Source organism: Notamacropus eugenii, chromosome 2, assembly GCF_028372415.1.
Source record: "Notamacropus eugenii isolate mMacEug1 chromosome 2, mMacEug1.pri_v2, whole genome shotgun sequence".
In the NCBI taxonomy this organism is placed as follows: domain Eukaryota; kingdom Metazoa; phylum Chordata; class Mammalia; order Diprotodontia; family Macropodidae; genus Notamacropus; species Notamacropus eugenii.
Window position 1 is genome coordinate 21,930,190 of NC_092873.1, and position 23,992 is coordinate 21,954,181.

Sequence of the window (23,992 nt, forward strand, 5' to 3'; positions counted from 1 at the left end):
CATTCAAGGACCTTCCCTCTGGCTGTATCTCCAGATTATCCTATGTAGCTTGGTACATACCTGTCTGCCTGTTGTCTCCCCCCCCCCCCCCCCGCCCCACTAGACTGGAAGCTCTGTGAGGGCAGGCAGGGGAGCTTGCCTTTTCTCCTAATTCCAGTGCCTGGTACACAGTAGGTGCTTCATAAATGCTCTTGGTACCTGTGGCAAATCCACACTGTCCGCTGGACTAGCAGAGCCAGAAGAGGTCAGCCAGGGGCCTAGCTTTGCCCTCAGCTCACTTAGTGAGTATAGGCACACTGCACCACGTCTCCAAGTCTTTGGTTCTTCATCAGAATAAGGCAGACCCTCAACTCTGTCCTGCCTGTCTGCCTCCCAAGAGTGCTGTGAGGATGCAGGGAACTCAGATACAGGACAGTTCAAGGGACCCTATGCCACCTTTGCACAAACAGAAGAACCTTTTCTGAGCCAAGCCCAAGGAGCTCAGGGCCTTGGCAGTGACTCTGTTGTCTTTGGAGGCAGTTTGAGGGTGCTTCTTCATAAGAGCGCTGCTGGGAGGTGGGTGCCTCTATCTAGGAAAAGCCTCTGTCTACAAAGCGGGAAACCAAGGCCAAAGAAGGTAAAGCAGCAGTCCTGGGACTGACCTAGGTCCTCACTCTGATTCCAAACTCACTGCCTTATGTATTGTGCTGGGCTGCTGGCCCCAACTCCCAAGGTCATTGGTCCATCTGTCCAACCATTCATCCATCCATCCATTCTCCACAGCTATTTCAGTAAGGCATTCTCCACCTCTCCTCCTCCTCCTCCTCAAATCCTGTCAATCACAGTTCTGAGGGACCCCCTCACACCCTGGGCACTAAAGTCAAGGAACAGATTTCCCCCAGGGAATGTTTTGTTGGCTCATTCCTCAGCCAACAGCATCTCCCCTCTCTGCCAGGCTTGCTATCTGGGAGTCCAGGGATTATTCTCAGGCCTGGGAAGCCTCTCTGTGGCTTGGTGCCAGGGAACAGAGTGTCTGCATGAAACACCTCAGTGCCAGATGAGAAGATGGCCAGTGTGGCAGGCCCTGTCTCCAGTTCAACTTTGAGACTGAGGGGCAGAGAACAGGGCCCAGAGACTGAAAGCCAGGACTGAGGAGAGGGCAGCCTGGTGCCTGGAAACCTGTCAATGCTGGAGAACCTGAGCTCGAATCCCACCACTGACCTCTGCTTTCTCCCTGTTAAAATGGGGAGTCTGGATAAAGTGACTTCCAAGCTCCCTCATTATCCTATCCAATGTTTATTGAGATTTGAGTGAGGCACGGCCCAATGCATCGGCAGGGTCTGACAGACAAGTGGACATCTCCTCCTCTCCAGAGAGCAGGGGAGGTGGGCTCACCCACTCTTTGGGGGGACAGAACATAACAGAAAGAACCAAATATGGTGTTATCTGCAGAGGGCAAAGTGCCTGGAACTGAGGGGGTCAGGAAAGGCCGAAGGGGCGCTGGGCTGGATGAGGCTTTGAAGGAAGCAAAATATGCTGAGAGGAGGGAGGTGGGGAAGGGGAGTGAAGCAGCCCTGGGGGACTGACCTGCCTGGGCAAAGGTCTGCATGTGGGAGATGGACCATTGCCCACAAGAGACAGCTGGCAGTCTGGGCCCACGGTGATATAGAGGGAGGGCAAGAAGGGGCAATGGGAACTAGGACCAGGATGTGGGGACCACCCCCATCCTCAGGGGCCAACCCCTGCAATACTGACTGCCTGGAGGGAGGCCTCACTGGTTGTAGGTGGGGGAGGTGGGATTGGATCCCACTGCCTGCACTGTTCACCTGCACTGGACTCTGAGATGAAGCTGTGGGTGGGAGAGACAAAGGCCATGTCCCTAAGGAGCTAGGCCTGGTGGGGACAGGAGACGGGGGCAGAAAAGTGTGACAGAGGAAGATAGAATCTTAACCTGCCCTGAATCCTGATTAGCAGGCACTGTCCCCAGATGTCTCTGTACAAAGTTTTGCCACAAACACATTTTCTCTTTTTTGGGGGGGCAGCCACTCAGCTCCCAAAGTTTGAAGAGGCATATACATGCCTGTGTACTGTGCCTACCTGTAGTGTGTGTGCCTGTGTATATGTGCATGTGTATGCATGTGGGTGTTTCTCTAGTGGAGAACAAGGTCAGCATGTGTGCTCTAAGCTCCTGCCCCTGCAAGCTGCTCAGGACCGGGTCACACAGAATGCAGCATTTTGTCATCCCAGGAATGTCTTTGATCCAGAGTTTAGACAGGAGGGGAACAAAGCCATGACACTCTAATCCGTTCCCACAGTCCACTCACCAAGAGCTGGGCAAACACTGGATCATGGCAAGGCAGGCTCACTGCCCAACAAGAGCCTTGAGGAGGAATCAAGGACACACCAGAGGCAGGCTGCCCATGCCAGGGCCCCATTTGGGAGACCCTGCTGGGCCCAATCAGGGTAGGGCTTAGAGAAGAGGCCAGAAGGTGAACCCTGGTATCTCACGGTCAGGAGAGGAGAAAGCCAGGGGTGCCCTGGTGCTTGCAAGGCAGGCCTCTGAGGCTGGCCCAATCCCCTCCCCCCACCCCCCATCCCCCCAGCTTGTCCACAGGGCCTCCCTTTGTTTCTCACCCAGTTGCTGCTGGGAGACCTACATGTAGCATCTGAACAGGAATCCATACTGTCTTGAGACTCACTCAAAGAGTGTCTTGTGAACCTTTAAAGAGTTATTGTCATTTAACAAACTTCCTGAGCCTCAGTTTCCCCATCTAGAAAATGGAGCTGATACTTGCAGGCCCATCTTTCAGGGATGCTGGGAGGCACATGCTTTGTCAACGTCATTATAAAAACGTAAGTTGCTCTTAGCATTGTTGGTAACAACAGCGAGCTCTGGAAGCTGAGGGAACGGAAGCTGGGGCCACCATCCCTTTCTGAAGAGTTTACAGTCCACTGGCCAAAACTGATCACTACAAATAACATATTAATGGCAAGTCAGTGGTTCTTGTTTTTTTAAGTGAAAAGCAGGGGTGCACAAAAGAAGCCTTGTGAGAGACATGGCCCAAGAAAACATGGGTCATGGGACACAAGCAAGCCTGCAGGCCCAGCCCTGGCCCCTGGAACAGTGGGCTCCCCTGCTTCCTACCTGGAGTTGGGGGCTCCCAGTCCCATTCCATCATCTTTGTGTGACCTATGCAGTCAGAGGTGAGGCTGGGGCAGCGGTCTCTGGGGCCCTCCCTCCCCCTCCTAGGAATCTTCAGGAAGCATGTCGATGAGCCGGGAGGAAGGTAATGGAGCCCATGTGCAGCCTGGCATTCACTGACATGACTCCCCCCTGCCCTGGGGCTCTAGCACATCAACAGCAAGTGGACCCTCAGCATTGTCCTGTTACAACGTCCTATGTTTAGACAATCCGCACTGGGCTGGCCTCTCTGAGGGTTCGATGTAGCAAGGAGCAGACAGAAGAACACCACGTAGAAGCCTGAAGGACAGACTGGTCAGGGGGGGCTTTCAGAAATGCATTTATTTAATGCCAGAGCTGCTGATCTCTAGGGCCAGAGGGACTGACTTTGTGATGAGTAAAGTTCCGGGGATGGTGCAGGCTCGATGTTTCTGGGGGACAGTAACAGACCCCGTGGCTCTTCTTGGAGATCCACGACTTGTCTTGTTGATGCTGAGAAAAGATCCTGGCTCCATGACTCATTCTTTCCCAAATGCAAGGAAGCCACTCTCCTTCGGAGACATCTCATGGTTTGATTTATTATTGGCCCTGAAGAAACTTGGACAGTTTGGATGCGACCATTTGGGAATTAATATTTACAGGGCAGGAAACAGAGGCCCTGAGAGGCTGCTGCCCAGGCCTCCTGGGGTCGGCACTGCCTTGGAGCAGATGAAAGACACTGATGATCAGGGACCCCAGGCAGTGGAGCAGAAGCCTGCGAGGCAGCGCCAGCTGGGTGCCCAGCTGGGTGCCTAGCCCTCAGGCTGGTCACTGCACCTTTATGAGCCCCATTCTCCCCACCTTTCAGAGATGACAACAGATGCCCTAAGAGAAGCCACATGAAAGTGGCGTCCACAGCCGCCGGCACAGCCACTCTCTTTGTCCCCAGCTGTCCAAGTGGCCTTCCTCCCTCCAACTGAGGAGTGCACTGACGGTCCCAATGCCTGCCAAGTTTTCCTGGCACTACCCATCACACAGAACTCCTTGTGCTGGCTGCCCCGAGTCCGCCAGAGGTTTTACTTCAGTAAATTCTGGCTGAGACCAACATAAGCTGCCTTCTGTCCATTGATATCCCCGACGTTCAGATGGAGGTAGAAGTTGTCTTCAATCGTTTAAGTCATTTCAGGCAGCGGCTTGCCCGTGTTCTCAGTCAATGGATGTTTTCAGTGGAGCAAAAGTCCCCATTACAGGGTTATGGGCGGCTCCGTGCTGGAAGGGACTGCGGAGGCCATCCAGGCTCACCTTTACCCACACAAGGATCCCTCCACATCTCCAGCTGGCGGCTGCCAGTCTTTGCTCAACGGCCCACCACGGATCATTAACAGATCTTACCCATTCAGCGCCCCCAGCTGCCCCATGCTCTGTACAAACACAGCCTCCAAACCCCAGATGAACGGAAGCCTGGAGCAGCTCTGGGAGAGAGGCTGGTGAAGGTGTCTCCTGAGAAGGTAAGTACTCCTTGTGGATCCAAACAGTGAATGTGTGTAGAAGCGGGGGTCAACTTCTCAGACATTTCTCCAAACTTGAACCCTCTGTGGCTTGTGTTCCAAACATCCACTACATGAATCTGCTAGCCCACAGGTCACCCGCAGACCGCACATGGACCTGCAGGGTTCACGTACAACAACTGGAGAATTAACGAGTCAGTAGAAAGTCTTTTTTCTTGCATTGCTTCTGGATTTAGGGCTGAGGTTCTAGCGTTTCTTTATCAGTAATACTTTTGGGGAAGCTCCAGTCCTCAACATTATGTTCTTTTCTCTATAGCAAACAATAAGGCTTTTATTGGACTTCTTTATGGTACACAGCTAGGTGGTGCAGTGGATAGTGCACCATGCCTGGAGTCAAAGACCAGGATTCAGATCCAGTCTGAGAGATTTCTTAGCTGTGTGACCCAGGCTAGTCACCAAATCTGTTTGCCTCAGTTTCCTCATCGGTAAAATGTGAGGATCAATTATAAAACGCTTCACACAAAGCTGAGTATGTAGTAAGCATTACGTAGTGGTTAGCTATTATAATAGATGCGAGATTCTCCTTTACTTTTCACTTTGAATATCTTCATAGATAATAAGCTCCTTTTTGTTGTTTGAGTTATGTCATGAAAGTATCAAGTCAAATCCAAAGAAGGATCACTTTGCCGAGGCACTAGTTTGAGTCAATGGCTACAGGGCTGGAGTCAGCACAGATCTGGTGTGAAGTCTGGGCTTGGCCACCCACAAACGCGGAGGTTCAGTCTGCTCCTAAGTAGAGGGGGATAATGATCCCCACTGTCCTTATGTGAGTGTTCAAGGTATGGGAATGGCTACAGGGAGGCCAGTAACAATTTTATTTTTCTATTTTTTATTTTTTTAAGTTATTTTATCTATCCTTGATAAATGTTTTTAACATTTATATCCGTAAGTTTTAAATTTTCTCCCCTTCCTTCCCTTCCCCCCTTCCCAAGACAGCATGCAATCTGATATAGGTCTCCATATACATTCCTGTTAAACATATTTTCACATTCGTCATGTTGTGTAAAAGAATTAGAACGAATGGGAGGAACCATGAGAAAGAAAAAGCCAAAACCAAACAACACAAGAAGAAAACAGTCTCTCACTCTGTATTCCGACTCCACAGCTCTTTCTCTGGATGTAGATGGCATTTTCCATCCTGAGTCCTTCGGAATTGTTTCAGGTCCTTCCCTTGCTGAGAAGAGCTAATTGTGCCAGTCAGTCCTCACACACTGTGGCTGGACAGTAATGATTTTAGATAGGAAGACAGGTTTCACTTGGTTTCCATCATATTTGGGACTGCCTCACAGGCTTCTGGAGCAGGTGGTGGCTACTAAGCTGCTGAGCCGGCCTACGCTGAAGCCCAGCACATGGAAATCTTTCTTGGACGAGATCACCACCAAGCCCCAGCACTGTCATGTGACAGCGTCACTGAGGACGCTCTCGAGGAGTGAGGAGAAATGAGCAAATTGGTGACCATCACCATCACAATAAGCACACTGAGGCTTGCTGAGCGTTTTGTGTGATTTCATCGGATCCTCACAACAGACCCGGTTTACAGATGGGGAAACTGAGGCAAGGTTAAGTGACTTGCCCAGGGTCACACACAGGTAGGAAGTGTCTGAGGCTGGATGTGAGCTTGGGTTTCCTGGAGCTGCATCCTCACAGGGGCACTGGGAGGTTTCCATGAGTCAAGTTCTACTAACAAATGTGCTTAGTTTACATCGTATAGTGTGGGACAAAGAGCAGAGGGTCAGCCCCCATTCTCTTGGGCTGAGGCCAAAACCTGAAGTCAAAATTAGAAATGACAAAACAGAATCACAATGAGTAAATTTGCTGATTGTTGGCATCCAAGGCCAGGGCCATCTCACCTCAGGACGTGTGGGGTCTTATCTGTATAAAGCAAACTGTGGAATGTTAAAAATAGGAGCTCGATGGTTTTGTCTATGCTAGATCCATTTCCTTTCAACAGGGAATCTAGACAAGGAGCATTTTCTGAGCACCTACTATACGCCCAAGCGCTTGGCTAAGTGCTGAGGACGTGAGGAAAGGGGAAAGTCAATCCAGGCTCCCAGAGCTCCTGATGCAACGGAGAGAAAGCTGCATTTGTGCCAGACGACTAAACCAATAACATGGCATTTTCACAAATATTTGCTGCAATGAAGAAAAGCTAGCATATGGACTCTAAACTGCACAAGTTGGGTACAGTGCCCTCCTTCCTACTCGTTAATTCCATCTACCTTGGCAAACACATCCCCCTTCTCCCTGGACCAACTTGAAAAACAATAGAAAAGCCTCATGTTAAGGCATCTTTTAGAAAGAAAACGAGATACTGAGCACACAGCAGGACTCCAAAGTGTTCACTTAGTACCCTCACGCTGCAGACCCACTCAAAATGGCTGAGCTTTTTATGGACATATACTGACATGCGGTAGTGTAGAGAAAATGGTGAAAGTTGATATTATTGAAAAATTCCTCAACAACTGCAAGCTCAGGAAGTAGCATTCCCCATTTGGTAAGGCCCATATTTAATTCTGGAGGCCACAGGACTAAAGGCATTGACACGCCAGACCGTATGGAGCTAACGTTTTAAAACCCCCAGTGATTCAAGTCCACATGATCTCTTTGGGGGGTTTAGTTCATGTCCCATTAAAAGAGCCCCCTTCTCTGGTGCTTTGGAAGTTTACATCACAGACATATTCATTGCCAACATACCTCCACGGCGATTTGGCATGCATTAACAAGCTTCACCAAGAGAAACGACAGCTTTGGCCAGAGAAGACAATCTCGAAGCCCAAGACGCCCTTGTCAAAAAGCGACATGTTCACATGGGGTGGGCCCCTCCCGTGAAGGATGCTGCCATCTTTGATTCCAAGCAGAGGCCAAGTCCTTCTGTTCTTTCTTCAACATCTTTCTTCCACCCATCCCCCGCTGGGCACCCCCACTGCCCAACAGACCCAGAAAACTTCTCTTCTGAAGCCTCTGACTGAGTCAGTATCTCTACTATCCAAGCTCACAGGGATTCATTTCCCTGAAACTCAGTCATCATGGCCTTTGCTTCCCCACCTCTGGCCCTTGCCAGTGGCTCAAGCATCCTCTCCTGCCCCAAGATTGCTAGTGAACACTTTGAGTGTATCTATATGTCTACATATGCATGTATGATGTATGTATATACATATATGCACATATTACACTTGTAGAATACTTTTAGAATGTATACATACTTGTAGAACGTACATATATTTATGTATATTGTAAAATATGCTATATGTGTATATATACACATATACACATACACACATGGACATGCCTGTGTGTCGTCCCTCTGACTAGAAGGGAGCTAAGTCTTTTCTGGCTGTGTCCAACCACACAGCCCAAGGGCGCACTTTCAATTGGTGATTAGCCATCTGCTCTGAGTGGGTTCACAGCTATCTCTGGTCCATCCATTAATCACCTCCATTAAGCTTGGACTTCCTTTCTGTTGCTTCCCTCCCTTGCACTCCCGCCTCCCCGAGCCTCCAGTCCCTCCCACACTCCACCTCATTCCTTCAGACTAAGTGCTTCCCTCACCTACAAGGCCATAAGGAGAAGGGTGGAGCCCTGTCACCCCATTCCCCAAACTGAGTGGCATGCTTTCCAAACCACTGAAGTTCGACATTAGCAGCAAGGCGGTGCACGGGGTACAGTGCTGGGCCTGGAGTCAGGAAGACTTGAATACAAATCGTGCCTTAGACCCTCTAGCTTCCTCATCTCTAAACTGGGGATTCTACCAACCCCCACCTCCCAGGTCACTGTGAAGACCAGAGGAGACATTTATAAAATGTTTTGCAACCTTTAAAGCAACACATAGATGCTGCTATTACATTATGATTCCCCTTTCCACATCAAGCATGAAAATCAAAGATGTTAATAAATCCTCCCTCTTGGCAGGATACGAACAGCTGGGAGAAGCAAGGGTTTCATTCCCTCTCCCAGGCCAGACACTGCCTTCGAAGGCATTCTCAGGCCCTTCTCCTTGGGCTCACCCCTGAGATCTCACCTGATTCAAATCCCCTCCGGCAGAGCTAACAAAGGAGATTCCACGCAGCTGATTTTATGCTCAGGTTACGGTGGACCATGGGCTCTTAGCTTGGTCAAACACTTACTTGTGTGATTCCTATACATTTGAAATCATCGTTGGTTTCCTTTGAAATACTACGTGTTTTCCTTTATGCATTTAAAAACATTATTCTGATTCAGGACTCACCATTGCCCAAGGGGGCCAAGACAAATTATTTTTTTGCAGAAGACAGATGGTAGTCTGGAGACACGGCCTTTGTGACATGATCACTGGGTGAACCAGCTTCTGTCCAAATGTGGATTCTCATTCCTCAGAGCCACCATTTCCATGAGGACTCCACCAAGGAGGCCCCAGGAGACCAAAGTCAGACCATGGCTGTTCTGGTGGCCAGCACCCCCAAACTACCCTCCCTTCTCTCTACACTGTCTGCCATGGTATGTCCCTGCCGGTTGCCACCTGTTTCTTGGACCCCCACTACACCACTCAAACTCAGACTAAGAACAGCTTATTAGGGCCAACAGTCAAAACAAAAATTGTGGGAGTCAACCTTGCACCATGAAATCAGGACAACACAAGATCCTTTATTTTCAGGAGACCATCAAGTTGAACACGCTTGTAAAGAAGGCTTATGGCTGTCACCAAACACTCTCCATAACATCCTGGCTCTTCTTCCAGAAGCCACAGAGGAGCTGGGACCTCAGTGTAGGGGAAGTGGCTCATGATATTTCACAGGTTTCAAAATTACCAAAACTTTCTTTCAGACAAACACTTTCCTAAGATCTTACACTGGTGTGGAGAATCCCAAATACCTCAAGTTACCCTGGGAAAGGAAAAGAACAAATGCCCCTCATCTGGAAGCTCCACTAAAAACTGACCTAACATGCTTCAAAGCTATGTTCCTGGCTACGCTGTGTCTTTCCAGGCCAGTCAGGGGCTCTGTCCTCTCTACTCTTTCTCTTTAACAGGTCAGGTCTGATGTCTCAAAATCATACTTCCTACTGCTATGACGTCACTTAAATCCAGACTTTCAGGCATGTCAGGCAAGGATTGAAAAGGTTCCTGCCATTTCTAAATATTGGAATTTAACCAAAATTCAGCAACAGTACTGCCTGGAGAGTATCAAAGTGGTGATATAAAAATTCATCTGTGCATAAGACTCTCCAAATTCACCTGCCCATGTCTTATTTTTAGGGACTCCCTCCCTTCCTAAGGGTCATCTTTCCTCCACAGTCTAGCTTCAGGACTAGGGGACCCCAGGACATCAGAGGAGAAGCCTGAAATGAGGTGGGGAACAAGTGGGACTTTATCATGTCCTTCTCTGGGAAAAGCTGACCTGGGTCATCTGGGTAACCATCTTGGCGTCAGGCTGAATTCTGACTTCACCTGTGCCACGGAGGCCCAAAAGAAATCTGTGCTATGTGCAGGGCTCCTGACTTCAACGTTCAGCTTTCCATGGTCTTTTTCACTGCTGAGTAGGAAAGTTTTAAAAATCATACACCCAGAAACAAGAACCAAAAGAGGCATGCCTGGATAGGACTCCCAACCACCTATACCCCTTCCACAGACACACCAGGGCCTCATGGGGGCCAAGCTCACTTTTGATGGCACTGTCTGTTAGGAAGGTCTCCAACTTTAGGCAAAATATGGAGAAGGAAATGGCCCATGTGAGCGAGTCTAAAAGCCATGCTCTCATATTCGGTGTCTAAGAATTTCTACGGCCTGGGAGCTGTGATTTCTCTGGTGCCCCAGAGCCAGAAGCAGGCCCCACACCCAGTCAGTCACTCCCTGCAGGGCTCCCGGCCAACTGTCCAGTCACACCATGGAGGAGAGCTCACCAGACCACTCAGATGCAGTTAGTGCTTCTGAGTTTCACTGGTCAGCAAGCTTTGTCTACTTTCTATTGGAAATTAAAGAAAATTTAACTTTTACTTGGAAAAAAGGTATTTCTTTTAGTAAGAGGTATTAAGGTAAAGATAACAGTGGTGCCTGCTGCTGTGCCTGATAACTGCGTGGCTGATAACGCATACACAGGACGCTCACCTATGGTGACTGGATCAAATGTTACGCCAGGCTTTGGTTTCACTCGACAGATGCCCTAGGATGCTGAGGGTAGAAGCCTTTGGTAAAAGCCCTGACCTCAAGGGGCTGCAATCTAAGGGGGGAGGGAGGGGAAAGACAAGCACACAAATGCCCCCAGCATAAGGAGGACCAAGCAGTGAGGGCCAACCCATCCCCTGCCCAGAGGAGAGCTGTAAGCATTGCTGAATGGAGCAGGGTTCAGGCCCTTCTATGCTAAGTTCAACGAGAAATCGGAAGGAGGAGACCCCTTTCATCTGGCTCAGAAAAAGTGTATGAGGAGGAGAAGGTAGGACAAAGAAAGGGTAAATGAGGACAAGCTGGCTGAACTGAACAACAGGTGACCAAGGCCAGTCTGAAGAGGGAGGTGGGCACCAGACCACGAAGGCCTTGAATGCTAACATCAGGAATCTTTGATTTCTTCAAACCTGGAAGCATTGAGCCAGCACTGGCCCCTGGGAAGCAAGATGAAGGAAAGGCTGGAGAGGGGTCAGAGAGGAATCAGGGGGCCTGAGGACAAATGAGGTTCATTCAGCATGTACAAGAGTTTAATGGCATCATCCCCACACACCAGAGGCACCTTCATCCTTTTCAGCAAAATGAAAGGAAGTAAGAGGCTAGTGAGGCCAGTGACCTGGACGGGCGGACACAATACTGTGGGGACAGAGATGCTCCCTGGGCAGGGAGAAGCCACACATTCACTCAAGAAACTTGAGTCCTGCTAATCAGAGAAGCAAAGACTGCTGGGATGGAGAGGCCTTGAAGAGAATATGGTATCACCTCCCTAGATTACAGTTGAGGAAACTGAGGCCCTTGGAGGAGCATGATTTGTCCAAGGTCACCAGTTACTTTTTGGGAAAGCCACTGAGTGCCCTGAGCTCCACCACACCAGGCTGACCCCAAGGACCACACACACATTTCCTGGTACAACATTTAATCTTGGTTAAATATATTTTCTCATCACTGACATCTCCAAAGGAAAGGCTGATTGAAGAGAAACCAAGGATAGTTTATAAAATATCTTCTAAGGCGACATGAAGTCGGATGTTTTTTCATCGTTCTGCTCCCAAGTCTTCTCTTGCAGGGATGCCAGTTGAGTTCAGCTGCCCACACAAATTTCTTCCACTGAGTTGTAACTGGCCAGCCCTGTTCAGGTTCAATGAAGCAACGCTTTCCAAAGGAGAGAAGGATTTGATTCCTGTAACTATTGAGAATAAATGACTGGAATTCTAGATCTTGCACTGTGGCAACGATGCAGATTCTCTACTTATTTATCTCCATCTCTGCTCTCAACCCTCTGACCATTTCTCTGAGGGCCGAGCTGGAAGGGAAACGGGGGTGGAATCTGGCGCAACCATCCCCCCATCCATGCGGTCCTCCCCTCTCTCCCCTCACAGAGGGTTACAGTGACCATGACTTTTCAAAGGAGCTCGACCCTGGTTCCCATGAAGGCCACAGCACAGGCGCACCCCTGACAAAGAACGGGCCCATATAGAGAGGACACCAAGAAGAACCACCAAGAGAAGTCTTTTCATGAAGAGACGGTAACCCTCACTTCAGGACACGGATGTCTGGTCACTGGACTCTAATTTCATTTTTAAACACTTAACATACAGACAGTTGGTCCTTAATGCTGCCTCTGTCTTCCTGTCATGCTCAAAACGAAAGTGCAGGGGCTCCGGGACTGACTCTGAAGTTTGGCTGGACACTTAGCAAAGAGCAAACCTGGAACACAAAACACAAAGACAAAGGGGCTATCTCCAAAGGCATCTTCGTCTGCCAGCCCAGAATAGTGTCTCCTTCCAGCCTTGATTTGCAGCAACGTCCCAACTGCCCCATTAACAAGGGTTAAGCAACTTCTCACACTTGGCCTCCAGCAGAAGCACCAGATGTAACTGGGGTGTGATTCTCCCGGATGGAGCCTAAAAGGTCAGTGACCCACTCCAACCCCCTGCAGGGAGACTGTAAGTCAACCCCTCCCCAATTACACCTTCTTTTTCTACTAAGTCAACTATGCATCACAAAGTCATACTATTGATTCTCCCCCTTTGTCCAACAAACCCAGATTCTCACAGAACCAACCTGTTTAAACTTCCCTCTAATTCTGTCCAAATCTTCATGAAGTTGGGCATAAGTGGGGTCAGCATAAGGGAATTTCTGCACCATCCCTAGGAGTGAGTCTAGCATCCTCCGCTTCTTACTACAAAGTAGGAGAATATGGAACATTAGGGCTTTCCCCATACATCTGTCACACCTACAGCAGTTATTTAAAAGGTCACCTCAGCCCACGAGCTCCCCCAGGCCTCCATGTCTGTCATCATCATGATTTCGTTGGCAAAGTGCCAGCGTCCTTCCTTCCTCTGACTGATCCCCTAGATGATGCCCAGCCAGGCTGGTCTGTGAGCACAGGCAGCCACAGAACTGACTGGTGGAAGAATCCTTGAAAGGAGTCACTGTTGCTACAGTTTCTGTATCAGGCCCAGGCAGGAGGCAGCGATCTCAAGATACTGGAGTCCTCAGGATTTAGCAGAAATGGACTCAGACCCTGGCATCTTAGTGGCTCCACTTTAGGGTGAAGAACAGGCAACTCCCCCAACCAGCAAGGTTTGGCATCCTTCTGGGAGAGGACTCAGAGATGAGCTCCCACCGAACACTGCCAGGTAGAGAGGGCTCTCTACCCGACTGTGGGAAACTTCAATAAATATGTACACAGGGGAGAAGGAAAAGCCAAATTGACTGGAGACATTCGAGAAAAGCACTTCTCTGAAGACCCAAATGTTTGAAGGCCAATGAGAAGAACTAAGCCTGTACAGCCTCAACACTCTGCTGAGCGTTGGCTATGCCTCCAACAACCGAAGTAAATGGTTCTCTCCCCATGTGACAGCGGAGGAAACAGAGGCTGGATGAGATGCTGTGTGGTAAGAACTCTCCCCACTGCCCCTCACTGCTGAGAGAGCCCCCAGAGGTGGTGAACAGGGGAAGCTACAGCGAATACCCCAGCACAGGCCTCCTCCATCAGGCTCCAAACAACACTGGGAAGCAGCTTGCAGAAGACAAGCTTGTGTCCCAGGTCCCCAGACTCTTTCTAAGACCCTCAAGTTGGACAAAGAGCCCCCCTCCCTCCAACAATCCTGGGGGGAGGCAGAGTCACCACTTGTTACTTCTAGGGATGGAGGTGGATGTGGGATTTTCTCCATGTAAAAAGTCCCCTCCCCTGAGGAGAACTGGCTGCTGTTCTGCTCCGGAGATGAAGGCTCCAGAGCTGTCTGGGCTCATGCTGACTCCAAGGCTAGTCCTCTCTCCACCAGACCAATGCTCAGTCCCATCTGGCATGTGGAACCTGGGAAGCGACCCTGGTCCCAGGAGATCAAGAACAGGCTCTTCCCATGATAGGGCAGGGCCCCCCAAACAGTGTTTCTTCTTAAAGAGAGGATGGGCTGCATCACTGCAACTCGGTGGGGCAGAAGGAGCCCTGAACAACACACTTGGCCGAACCAGGGAAGGAGAAGGGCGGAGGGCCCCAACAGCCAAGTCACCTCAGTGGGGCCACAGTCCACTCAGGGGAGGCTCAAAGCCAGTGGCTAGCGGCCTCTTCAGGCCTGATACAAGCTACAAGAAAGGCTTGCGGCCATGCTCCTCTGACCCTCCCTTCTCAGGGACATCCCAGGACCCTAACCCCACTACAGTGACACAGAGAGGACAGGGGCACCTGACTGACAGGTCTGCGCATGTCCGAGAGCCACAGAACACTCACCCTGCTGCAGGGAAAGGGCGAATCGACTCAAATCACATGCACTAACTACCAGTGGCCGCCTCTGAAATACCCACCCAACAACTCTAGAGAGTGTCGGAGACCTGACCAGCCCCACATCCCCACCCCTGACAGCATCTCTGGCCCAGCAAGGGCTCTGGCACTCATGATCCTACGCACAACACAGCAACCATAACACTGACAAAGGGGGAAGAAAATCCCCCGCCCATCTGCCCAGGTGCCTGCCTGCTCAGCCTGCCTCGGTCACCCGCCCGCCCCATAGAGCTGCCCTGAGCAGAACTCTGTTTTGGCTCAACGCACGGCTCTGCTACTTTAATGTTGTCTAAATTATGGAATAAGTATTTTGGCCTCAAGGACCTTGCAGAATACAACAGGCAAGAACAGAAATCAAGTCTGGAAACAGGAAAACCCCCCAAAATCAAAAAGCAGAATGGGGAGCATGGGGAGAAGCCAGGGGAGAAGACAGAAATCAGCCCAGTTATCCAGAACTTGGGTGGCAATGACCAAGAAGGGGAAATAAAATCTAACTCCCTCTTTCCTTTCCTCCTTCTTTCCTCCATCCCTTCCTCCTTCCCTCCCTTTTTTTTCCTTCCTCAGTGCACTAATGCTTTCTGGGGGTGATGGTGAAGATGCCCAGTTTACCCAAGAATGTCAATTCTCTCCTGTCAACTCCCCAGGACACAGCCCAAAGGACCTACCTGTCCTTTTCAGTTGTGCACTCAGAAAGCAGACATTTCCATGTAAATGCAAAACCTTGGTAACACCCAATCTGTGGATTTAATAGAAAATTATGAATAAAAACTAGGGAGGTGCTTGACTAAAAGACAATGGTGATTGTCTTCCTTAAAAGAAAAGCTTCCATAAAAATAATATCAAAATTCATCTGGAAGAACAGGGAACCAATGAAAAGAAATGCTAGGGAAGGTGACCTAGCTCTACTAGATCTCAAATTGTATTATAAAGCAGCAATTATCAAAACCACTTTGTACTGGCTAAAAAACAGAAGGGTAGACCAGTGGAATAGGCTAGGTACTCAAGACACAGTAGTCAATGAATACAGCAATCTACTGTTTGATAAACCCAAGGACCCCAGTTTCTGGAATAAGAACACACTGTTCAACAAAAATTGCTGGGAAAACTGGATAACAGTGTGGTGGAAACTAGGCAGAGACCAATGCCTGACACCGTACACAAGAATAAAGTTCAAATGGGTACATTATCTAGGTATAAAGATTGATAGTATAAACAAATTAGTGGAGCAAGGAATAGCATATTTATCAGATTTATGGAGAAGGGAAGAATTTTTGACTAAACAAGAGACGGAAAGCATTACAAAGAGCAAAATGGATAATTTTGATTACATTAAATTGAAAAGTTTTTGCACAACCAAACTCAATGCAACCAAGTTTAGGAGGGAAGCAGAAAACTGGGAAAGAATTTTTGCAACTAGTGTCGGTGATAAAGGTCTCATTTCTAAAATATATAGAGAACTAAGTCAAATGTACAAGAATACAAGTCATTTCCCAATTGATAAATGGTCAAAGGATATGAACAGGCAGTTTTCAGAGGAAGAAATTAAAGCTATCTATAATCATATGAAAAAATGCTCTAAATCACTACTGATTAGAGAGATGCAAATCAAAGCAACTCTGAGATACTACAATACACCTATCAGATTGGCTAACATGACAGAACAGGAAGATGATAAATGTTGGAGAGGATGTGGGAGAGTTGGAATGCTAATTCATTGTTAGTGGAGCTAGGAGCTGATCCAACCATTCTGGAGAGCAATGTGGAACTATGCCCAAACGGCTACAAAAATGTGCATGCCCTTTGACCCAGCAATATCACTTCTAGGACTGTATCCCCAAGAGATCATAAAAATGGGAAAGGGTCCCACATCTACAAAAATATTTATAGCAGCTCTCTTTGTGGTGGCCAGAAACTGGAAATCAAGGGGATGCCCATAAACTGGGGAATGGCTGAATACATTGTGGTATATGAATGGAAAGGAATACTATTGTGCTATAAGAAATGATGAACAGAAAGACTTCAGAGAGGCCTGGAAAGACTTATATGAACTGATGCTGAGCGAAAGGAGCAGAACCAGGAGAACTTTGTGCACAGCAACAACCACAGTGTATGAGGAATTTTTCTGGTAGACTTAAAACTTCATTGCAATGCAAGGACTTAAATAATTCCCAATGGTTTCTTAAGGCAAAATGCCTTCCACATTCAGAGAAAGAACTATGGAATTCGATCGCAAAATGTAGCAGATCATTTTCTTTTGTACTACATTTTGGTCTGTTTTATGATTTCTCCCATTCATTTTAATTCTTCTATGCAACATGACTACAGTGAAAATATATTTAATAGGAATGTACGTGTGGAACCTCTCAGGGAGGGAGGGGGAGGGAGGGGGGAAGGAGGGGGAGAGAGGAAAAAAAAAACTAAGTTATATGGTAGTGATTGTAGAACACTGAAAATAAATAAAATTTAAAAAAATTAAAAAAAAAAAAGAAAAGCTTCCATTCCTCTTCTGAAGCCCCAAATTAGGGGACAAGAACTCAATGTGACTTCAGTGTAACAAGAGCTGTCAGCTGCTAACACCCTGAAATGGGCTATTTGGGGCCAGTCACAAGTAAGAGGGGACTCGACCAGGGAAAAGAGAAAGTTGGAAGCAAAATGCTAGCTTTTGCCCATATCACCAGCTTTGAGGGAGCAAAAGCCCTGGCATGCAGCCCATGTGACCCAGCCACATGAGACCCTCAGCCACATGAGACCCTCAGCCACAAGACCTGAGACATCATCGTTAGGCCCTGGCCCTGCTTCTCTGGCCCATTTAAAACAGTTACATTCCCAGTGAAATGATGCCTCCAGATCAGGCCTTGCCAGTTGAGATCCCCCTGGGTGGCCCAGTCACCAGGAGGCTCCTCCCTTCTCCCCCCTCAGAAGGGTTTCTATTTACCTCAGACCCGATGTTAGCGCCGTGAGACACTCCATATTGCCTCCCCTCGGTCAGACCCAGACAGCTGCCTTCAGTGTAACCTTCCTGATAGCCTTCGCCATGATACCTGGGACAGAGAAAACACACAAGATAAACCTGAAGAGGGGGCAGTTACAGAACAAGGACCCACGGCCATTGTGGTGGCAGGACTCGCGGCTCTTTGCCAGTGAAGACAAAGGTGGTGATGATAAAGGATAACGAAGGATGACATTGCAGAACACGCCACAGAAGACTCAGCGACCCCTGTCCTATGGGGCAACGTGCCAGTCTGATCACACTTCCTGGCCCGCAATGGAAGGGGCCTCAGAGATGCTCTCTCTGGAGAACTGCAGCGGGACATGTGGTCAGGGAGCCCCACAGGCGACTGGCCCATGTTCAGGGGGTGGAACCCGCTGTAGCCACAGCAGAAAAAGGGTGAGTCTGGGAAGAAGTCACCTTTCGTTTCCTGGGGTGCCCCTTCACCTGTTCAAACCTCAGTAGTGCCATGATGCCATTGGGTGCACAGCATGGCTGTGATGTGGGTGTGAGTGAGAGGCATGGCTGTGCACGGCACTAATCCCCAGGGATGCTGACACAGGGGGAGACTGCAGTGGCCAGGCCCACCTTTCCTGCAACAAAGATGGTCCTCATAGAATCATGGCTCAAGCACTGGAAAGGGGACAGCAACGTGGTGGGGCAAGGCTGAGACCTCTGGAGGTGGGGGGCTACCACAGTCCCTTGACTCTCAGTCCATGGCAAGGAACCATTCCAGAGACAAAAAGGCTTAGGAAGTACCCCAGAAAGACTCCATCACCTCTAGGGCCAAGAAAAAAATCTTCTGTTGGGTGTCTAAAGTCCCCTTTCCTCTTGGACTCAGGGACACTGGCCTCCAGCTCTTGCCTGTGGACATCTTCTCTGGCCACCCTCCAGGCCTGGAGTGCCCTCCTGGCTGGTCTCCGCCCAAAGCCCACCTTCCAGGTCCTCCTGACTGCTGGTGTCTTCTCTCTGATGCAGATCTCCACTCAAGTCTGCCTACATCTTGTCTTCTCACTGATAAAATGCTGTCAGTGTAAAGGAGACAATCCAAAGCTTCTTCCGGTGAGTGTGGAGAACATGGGGAGGGCTACAACTTTCAAACCTTGTCCAGGTTGTACAAACACTTAGCCCCCTAGGGCTTAAAAAATGTACACAGATAATTAAGGGTTGATTAAGGCCTAGTGATCCAGTGACCAAATAAGCCAGCACCTGCCCTCCTGAGGATGCCCCAAGGTGTGGACTTCTGCCCCCCACACCTGTGGACAGGTACCAGGCCATCCAGCATGAAGTCAGCAGCCCCTGCCAAGTATGACCGGGCCAGCCTGGAGAAGCTGAATGCTTTGAGTGTGGGGTGAAAAAGAAAAGGAGGGTATTAATAGGGTAGGGAACGGATGCTAAGATCACGTTTTAACGCTGTTTCTAAACATTAACCTAATTCCTCCTTTCAGAGAGCAGTGGAAAGAGGGGGCTTGGAGGGCTTCTTCAACTGTAAAATGAAGGGCCCATCAGCTGCCCCTGCCTCGCCTTCAGAGACGGCTGGCCCTGCCCCGTGCCCACTCCTGCAACGCCTCCTGGTCCTGTTTCACGTGGGGCAGGCTGGCCCAGTCTTCCCTGGAGGCTTCCTGGACACCAAAGTCCAGGGGCGCAGGGGGCAGGGTGGGCTCTCCCCAAGGGGGAGGCGGCAGGGGCAGGGGCGCTCTGCTTCCGTTCTCCCAGAGGTTCCAATCCTGAGCCTGAATCGCCGGCCATGGCAGTGACGCAGACCGCTGACCACTGACCGCGGCCCCAGGCCGGACCTTGGCCAAACCAAGGGCACGTTTGCACTGATGTCGGAGGACGAGGCCCACGGCTGGAGGAAGGCTGGACAAGGGAGAAAAAAGGAGGGAGGCCCAAGGGGTGTCCACCCCACCAGCCCGGGCCGTAAGGGCACTTTGCAGACTGGGTGCGCTCCCACCTCGGACACTCGGAGGGGACGAGAACCTGCAGACGGACCAGCGCGGACAGGGGGCGCCCCCTCGGCACCTGCCACACCCGGGCGGACCCGGCCCAGAAAGGACGGCGCCTACTGTGTGCACGGTCGGCTCAGCAGAGCCTGGCCCACCTCACAGGCTCGGCCAGGGTCACACAGAGGGGGGGCCCCTGACCTTTGTGGGGGGAGGGGCCAGGGTCATACAGCGGGGGGGCCCCCCCTCTGACCTTTGTGGGGGGAGGGGCCAGGGTCACACAGCGGGGGGGCCCCCTCTGACCTTTGTGGGGGGAGGGGCCAGGGTCACACAGCGGGGGGGCCCCTCTGACCTTTGTAGGGGGAGGGGCCAGGGTCACACCGCGGAGGGGCCCCTGACCTTTGTGGGGGGAGGGGCCAGGGTCACACAGCGGCGGCCCCCCTGACATTTTGGGGGAGGGGCCAGGGTCACACAGCGGGGGGGCCCTGACCTTTGTGGGGGGAGGGGCCAGGGTCACACAGCGGGGGGGCCCCCTGACCTTTGTGGGGGGAGGGGCCAGGGTCACACAGCGGCGGCCCCCCTGACCTTTTTTGGGGGGAGGGATCTGTGAAGACAAAACCATTTTCATAGCAATAATGAAGACGCCTCCGGAGGGACGCACCGACAGGCGGGCGGGGTGACGGACGGACCGGCAGACGGACCCCCTCAGTCACCCCAAGGGTTCTCCCAAAGCTTGGCCCCGCCCCCTCCCCAGGCCCCTAGGGGGAGGGGAGGATCTCTTGGGCCGAGCCCCGGCCCCGCCCCTCAGGTTCTGCCCTGAAGGAAGCCCAAGGCCCGGGTAGGATTTGCACCCGGTGCCCGGACGGGGCGGAGCCGGGGAGACTGAGGCACGGCGGGAGCCTACCCACCTCTCCTCCGCCATCACGATGGCATCGAACAGGTCCGGGGGCCGGTCCATTACCCGGTTCGGTTCCGGCCCACCAGTGGTTGCCTCTTCCTACTCCCCTCCCGAGCCGGGCCGGCCGCGCAGAGGCCGCTGGGACAGAGACTACGGCGAGCTGGAGGGCCCGAGAAGCGTAGGTCATGGCGCATGCTCAGTAGGCGCCGGACTTTCTTTACCCCCCCCTTGCCTTTAATGGCACATTCCAGGCCCCCTTAAAGGGCGTTCTGACTGGCTGCAACCACTGATGGGGGGGGGGGGGTTCTGACATTGAGAGGGCGGGGCCTGGGCGGGGCCTGGGCGGGGCCAGAGGAAGAACCAGGCCAGTCTTCCCGGCTCTGGTCCGCAGTCTCCCAGCAGCGCAAACACGCGGAGCTTAATCCTTGCTTATGGATGGAGGTACAAAACACACAGACACGCCGCAAAGTCTGGGGTCCTGGGAGGCCATCTTCTGCCTCAGTTTCCCCACCTGCAAAATGAGGGGACGATTAGTTCCAGGGCTCTTCCTCTGGCGTGCTCGGGCGCTTAGCTCGGGTGCGCGACACACAGTCAGGACTTAATAAATGCTTCCTCCCCAGGCTCTCGTTTACTTACGTCCCCCCAACCCCAAGGCGGAGAGCCCCTAAAGCCCCAGGATCTGGGGGAACCCTGGTTGTCACCCTACCCCCCCAGATGAGAAAGCTGGGGTCCCCTTTCAGGGAATCCCTGCCTCTGGCATAGCTGGCTTTGGATCCCGATCCCCGACCCTCGATTCCTGTCTTCCCTGCTGTAAAAAGGGAATTGGACCGAACCTCCGGGCTCTCCCGCATCGTCCTGCACTGCTGGAGTCCGGGGACCCGACCCACAGGTCATTTCACTCCGGGGCCACCCCTGGGGAACTCCAGTCCTGGTGGAGATTTGACTCAGGCTTGGACCCCAATTCATTAAACTCGGAGCAGACAAAGCCTTGGGGCTCTTAGCTTTTGGGGGTCCTGGTACAGCTCAACGTCTCCTGACCCTCACTGAGGACTTCTTTTTATCTACTCTGAGGCTGTTCTCCATCATGGGACACAAGCAGGAGAAACAGCGAAATTCTACTGATTCCTATGTGGGGTTGGAAGGACTCGAGAACTCAGATTCCTTCCAAACCAGAGATTCTACTAATGCTCCTTTGCAGACTTGGCTTCCATTGTACCCCTCTGTGCTTGCAGAGGTCATGGCAAAGGGTAGCAGTTATTTACTGTCCACAGAACTGTTTCTGCTGCTCTTTCCCTCTGGGCATTTAATGCCTATATGGCTCCCTATGCCATGGATAGGGTCATGGCATCATAAACACAGAGCTTCAGAGGATCCCTGATCACTGGATGCCATGGAGTTCAACTCCCTGATTTTACAGGCAAGGAAACAGAGGCCCTTGGAGTCAATCAGTCAACATGCATGTACTAAGTGCCTACTATGAGTCAGTATCTCTTATGGGGATACAATGAAAGGCAAAAAGCTCTTTTGAGGAACTCACAGCCAAGAGGGGTGATATGTAAACCAGCAGGTAAAAACAAAATGTGTACTGGGTGAGTTGGAGTTACTGAACAGAGGGAAGATGTTGGCATTCAGGCAGACCCAGGAAGAATTTTTGCAGGTGGAACTTTAGCTGGAGCTTGAAAGGGAAAGGTCATGGAAAATACCTGGGTTCAGGAGATGGAGTGTGTGAGAAATAATCATGGGACTGAAGAGTAGGGGGTCACAGAGATAGAAAAAACTGGAAACATAGGAGAGGATTAAATGATGAAGGCCTGTGGATGCCAAACAGAGGATTTTGTATTTGATTCTGAATGTGGCAGGAAATCATTGGAATTTAGGAGGCTGACATGGTCAGACAAGTACTTAGGAGGGGCCAGTTTGAGAAGGTGTTGAGTGGAGAAAGACTTGTGGCAAAAGGGGTTTACTGTGCAGGTGACAGGTATGAGAATATCCACAGGACTCAGTGACAGATAAGATAAGGGAGTGAGGGAAGAGTGAGGAACTGAGGATGGTAGGGTGTGAGCCTAAAGGTCTTAAGGATAGTAACAGTATTGTGCTGTGGGCTTTGGATCCCTCCCCCTTTGAACTTTCCCATGAATTACAGGAACCCAGCCTGCCAGCTCAGAACCCCCTCCTCTCCACATTCACCAGAGGCTCCTGGAAGAATTCTTTTAACTGCCCTTTCATAGTGACCCTCCTTGCACCCTAGACCCCCATTCCTTGATTCCATCTAGACCCACTCCTTGACCAGTATATATGTGTCCATCTTTCCCCCATTAGATCACTCAGATTCTGTAAAAGTTGTATGGGCATTACCAAGGCTCAGATTCTTAAAATCTGGCCAACAGGGCAAATTCTTAAAATCTTGCCCACCTCAACCCATGCTTTAATAAACTCTGTCTCTGTCTGAAAGAAGGCTTGAGTCAAATTCTTTCAAGGCAGGACCTGCATCATTTACCCTTGAATTTCGGTGTTCTCAGCACCTCTAAACTGCAACAGCAGTTTGGAAGAGGGGAAGATTTGAGAAGAAGGAGTAAGTTCAGTTTAGAAGGTTTGCTGATCACCCAGTTTGAGATGTCCAGTTGGAAATGGGAGTCAGGGGTCAACAACAGTAAAGGCTGAATAAGGAGATCTGAGGATCATCATAGAGATAATTGAGTCCATGGGAACTGATGAGATCACCAAGTGAGAGAGTCTAAAGGAGAAGAGGTTCTGTAGGACACCCATGGTAGCAGGTGTGTAAGAGGCAAGGTAGAGAGTGGTCCCCAGGGCCCAACGCTGCAGAGGAGATCATTGGATTGGGCCACCCAGAGAACTTTGGGAGCGCTGGAGAGAACAGTTTCAATAGAATGATGAGGTCAGAAGCCAAAATGTTGAGAATTAAGAAGAGTGAGAGGAAAGGAAGCGTAAGCACCCCTTGGAGGTGACCTTTTTGAGGAGCTTTGCCACAAAGGGGAGTCAATAAACATTTTCCCTAACATATTATTTTTTTTTAATATTCTTTTTCTTTTGAGTTTCAAATTCTTTTCCTCCCTCCCATCCCTGCTCCACCCACTGAGAAGGCTAGCTAGGATATGACTCATCCATTTGAAATCATGCAAAACTGATTTCCATATTAGCATGTCACCCAGAAAGCAAGAAAAAGAAAGAAAGAAAATTGTTAAATTAAATGAGGAAAAAATAAAAATAAATTAAATACAGAAAATTATGCATCCATTCGAACTCCATCAGCTCTCTCTCTCTGGGAGAGGATAGCATTGTTCATTACGAAGCCTTTGGAATTGTCTTGGATTGTTGTCTTGATCAGAGTGGGAGAGGGATTCTACTGACTTTACTGTCAACAGATATTTCTTAAGCACCTACTGTGTACAGAAACTGAGCTAAACCCTGGGGATATAAATAAAAATAAACATTACAATGGGGGAAGTCAGCATACAGAAGGAAAGAGGTGGGGTTGAGAAGTTATTGGGTGTGGGAACTTGATGGAGGGTATCCT

The 23,992-nt window shown here is 50.2% G+C and overlaps 1 protein-coding gene across 1 annotated transcript; it reads right to left on the reverse strand.

Annotated features, from left to right (window-relative positions):
• Positions 1–11,739: 11,739 nt before the first annotated feature.
• LTO1 (LTO1 maturation factor of ABCE1) lies at positions 11,740–20,785 on the reverse strand. The gene is made up of 5 exons (XM_072639396.1): positions 20,468–20,785; positions 17,563–17,668; positions 15,293–15,363; positions 12,905–13,022; positions 11,740–12,547 (listed from the first exon to the last, which is right to left on the reverse strand). The coding sequence occupies exons 1-5, from the start codon at positions 20,515–20,517 to the stop codon at positions 12,479–12,481; spliced, it is 414 nt and encodes a 137-aa protein (XP_072495497.1). The 5' UTR covers positions 20,518–20,785; the 3' UTR covers positions 11,740–12,478.
• Positions 20,786–23,992: the final 3,207 nt, after the last annotated feature.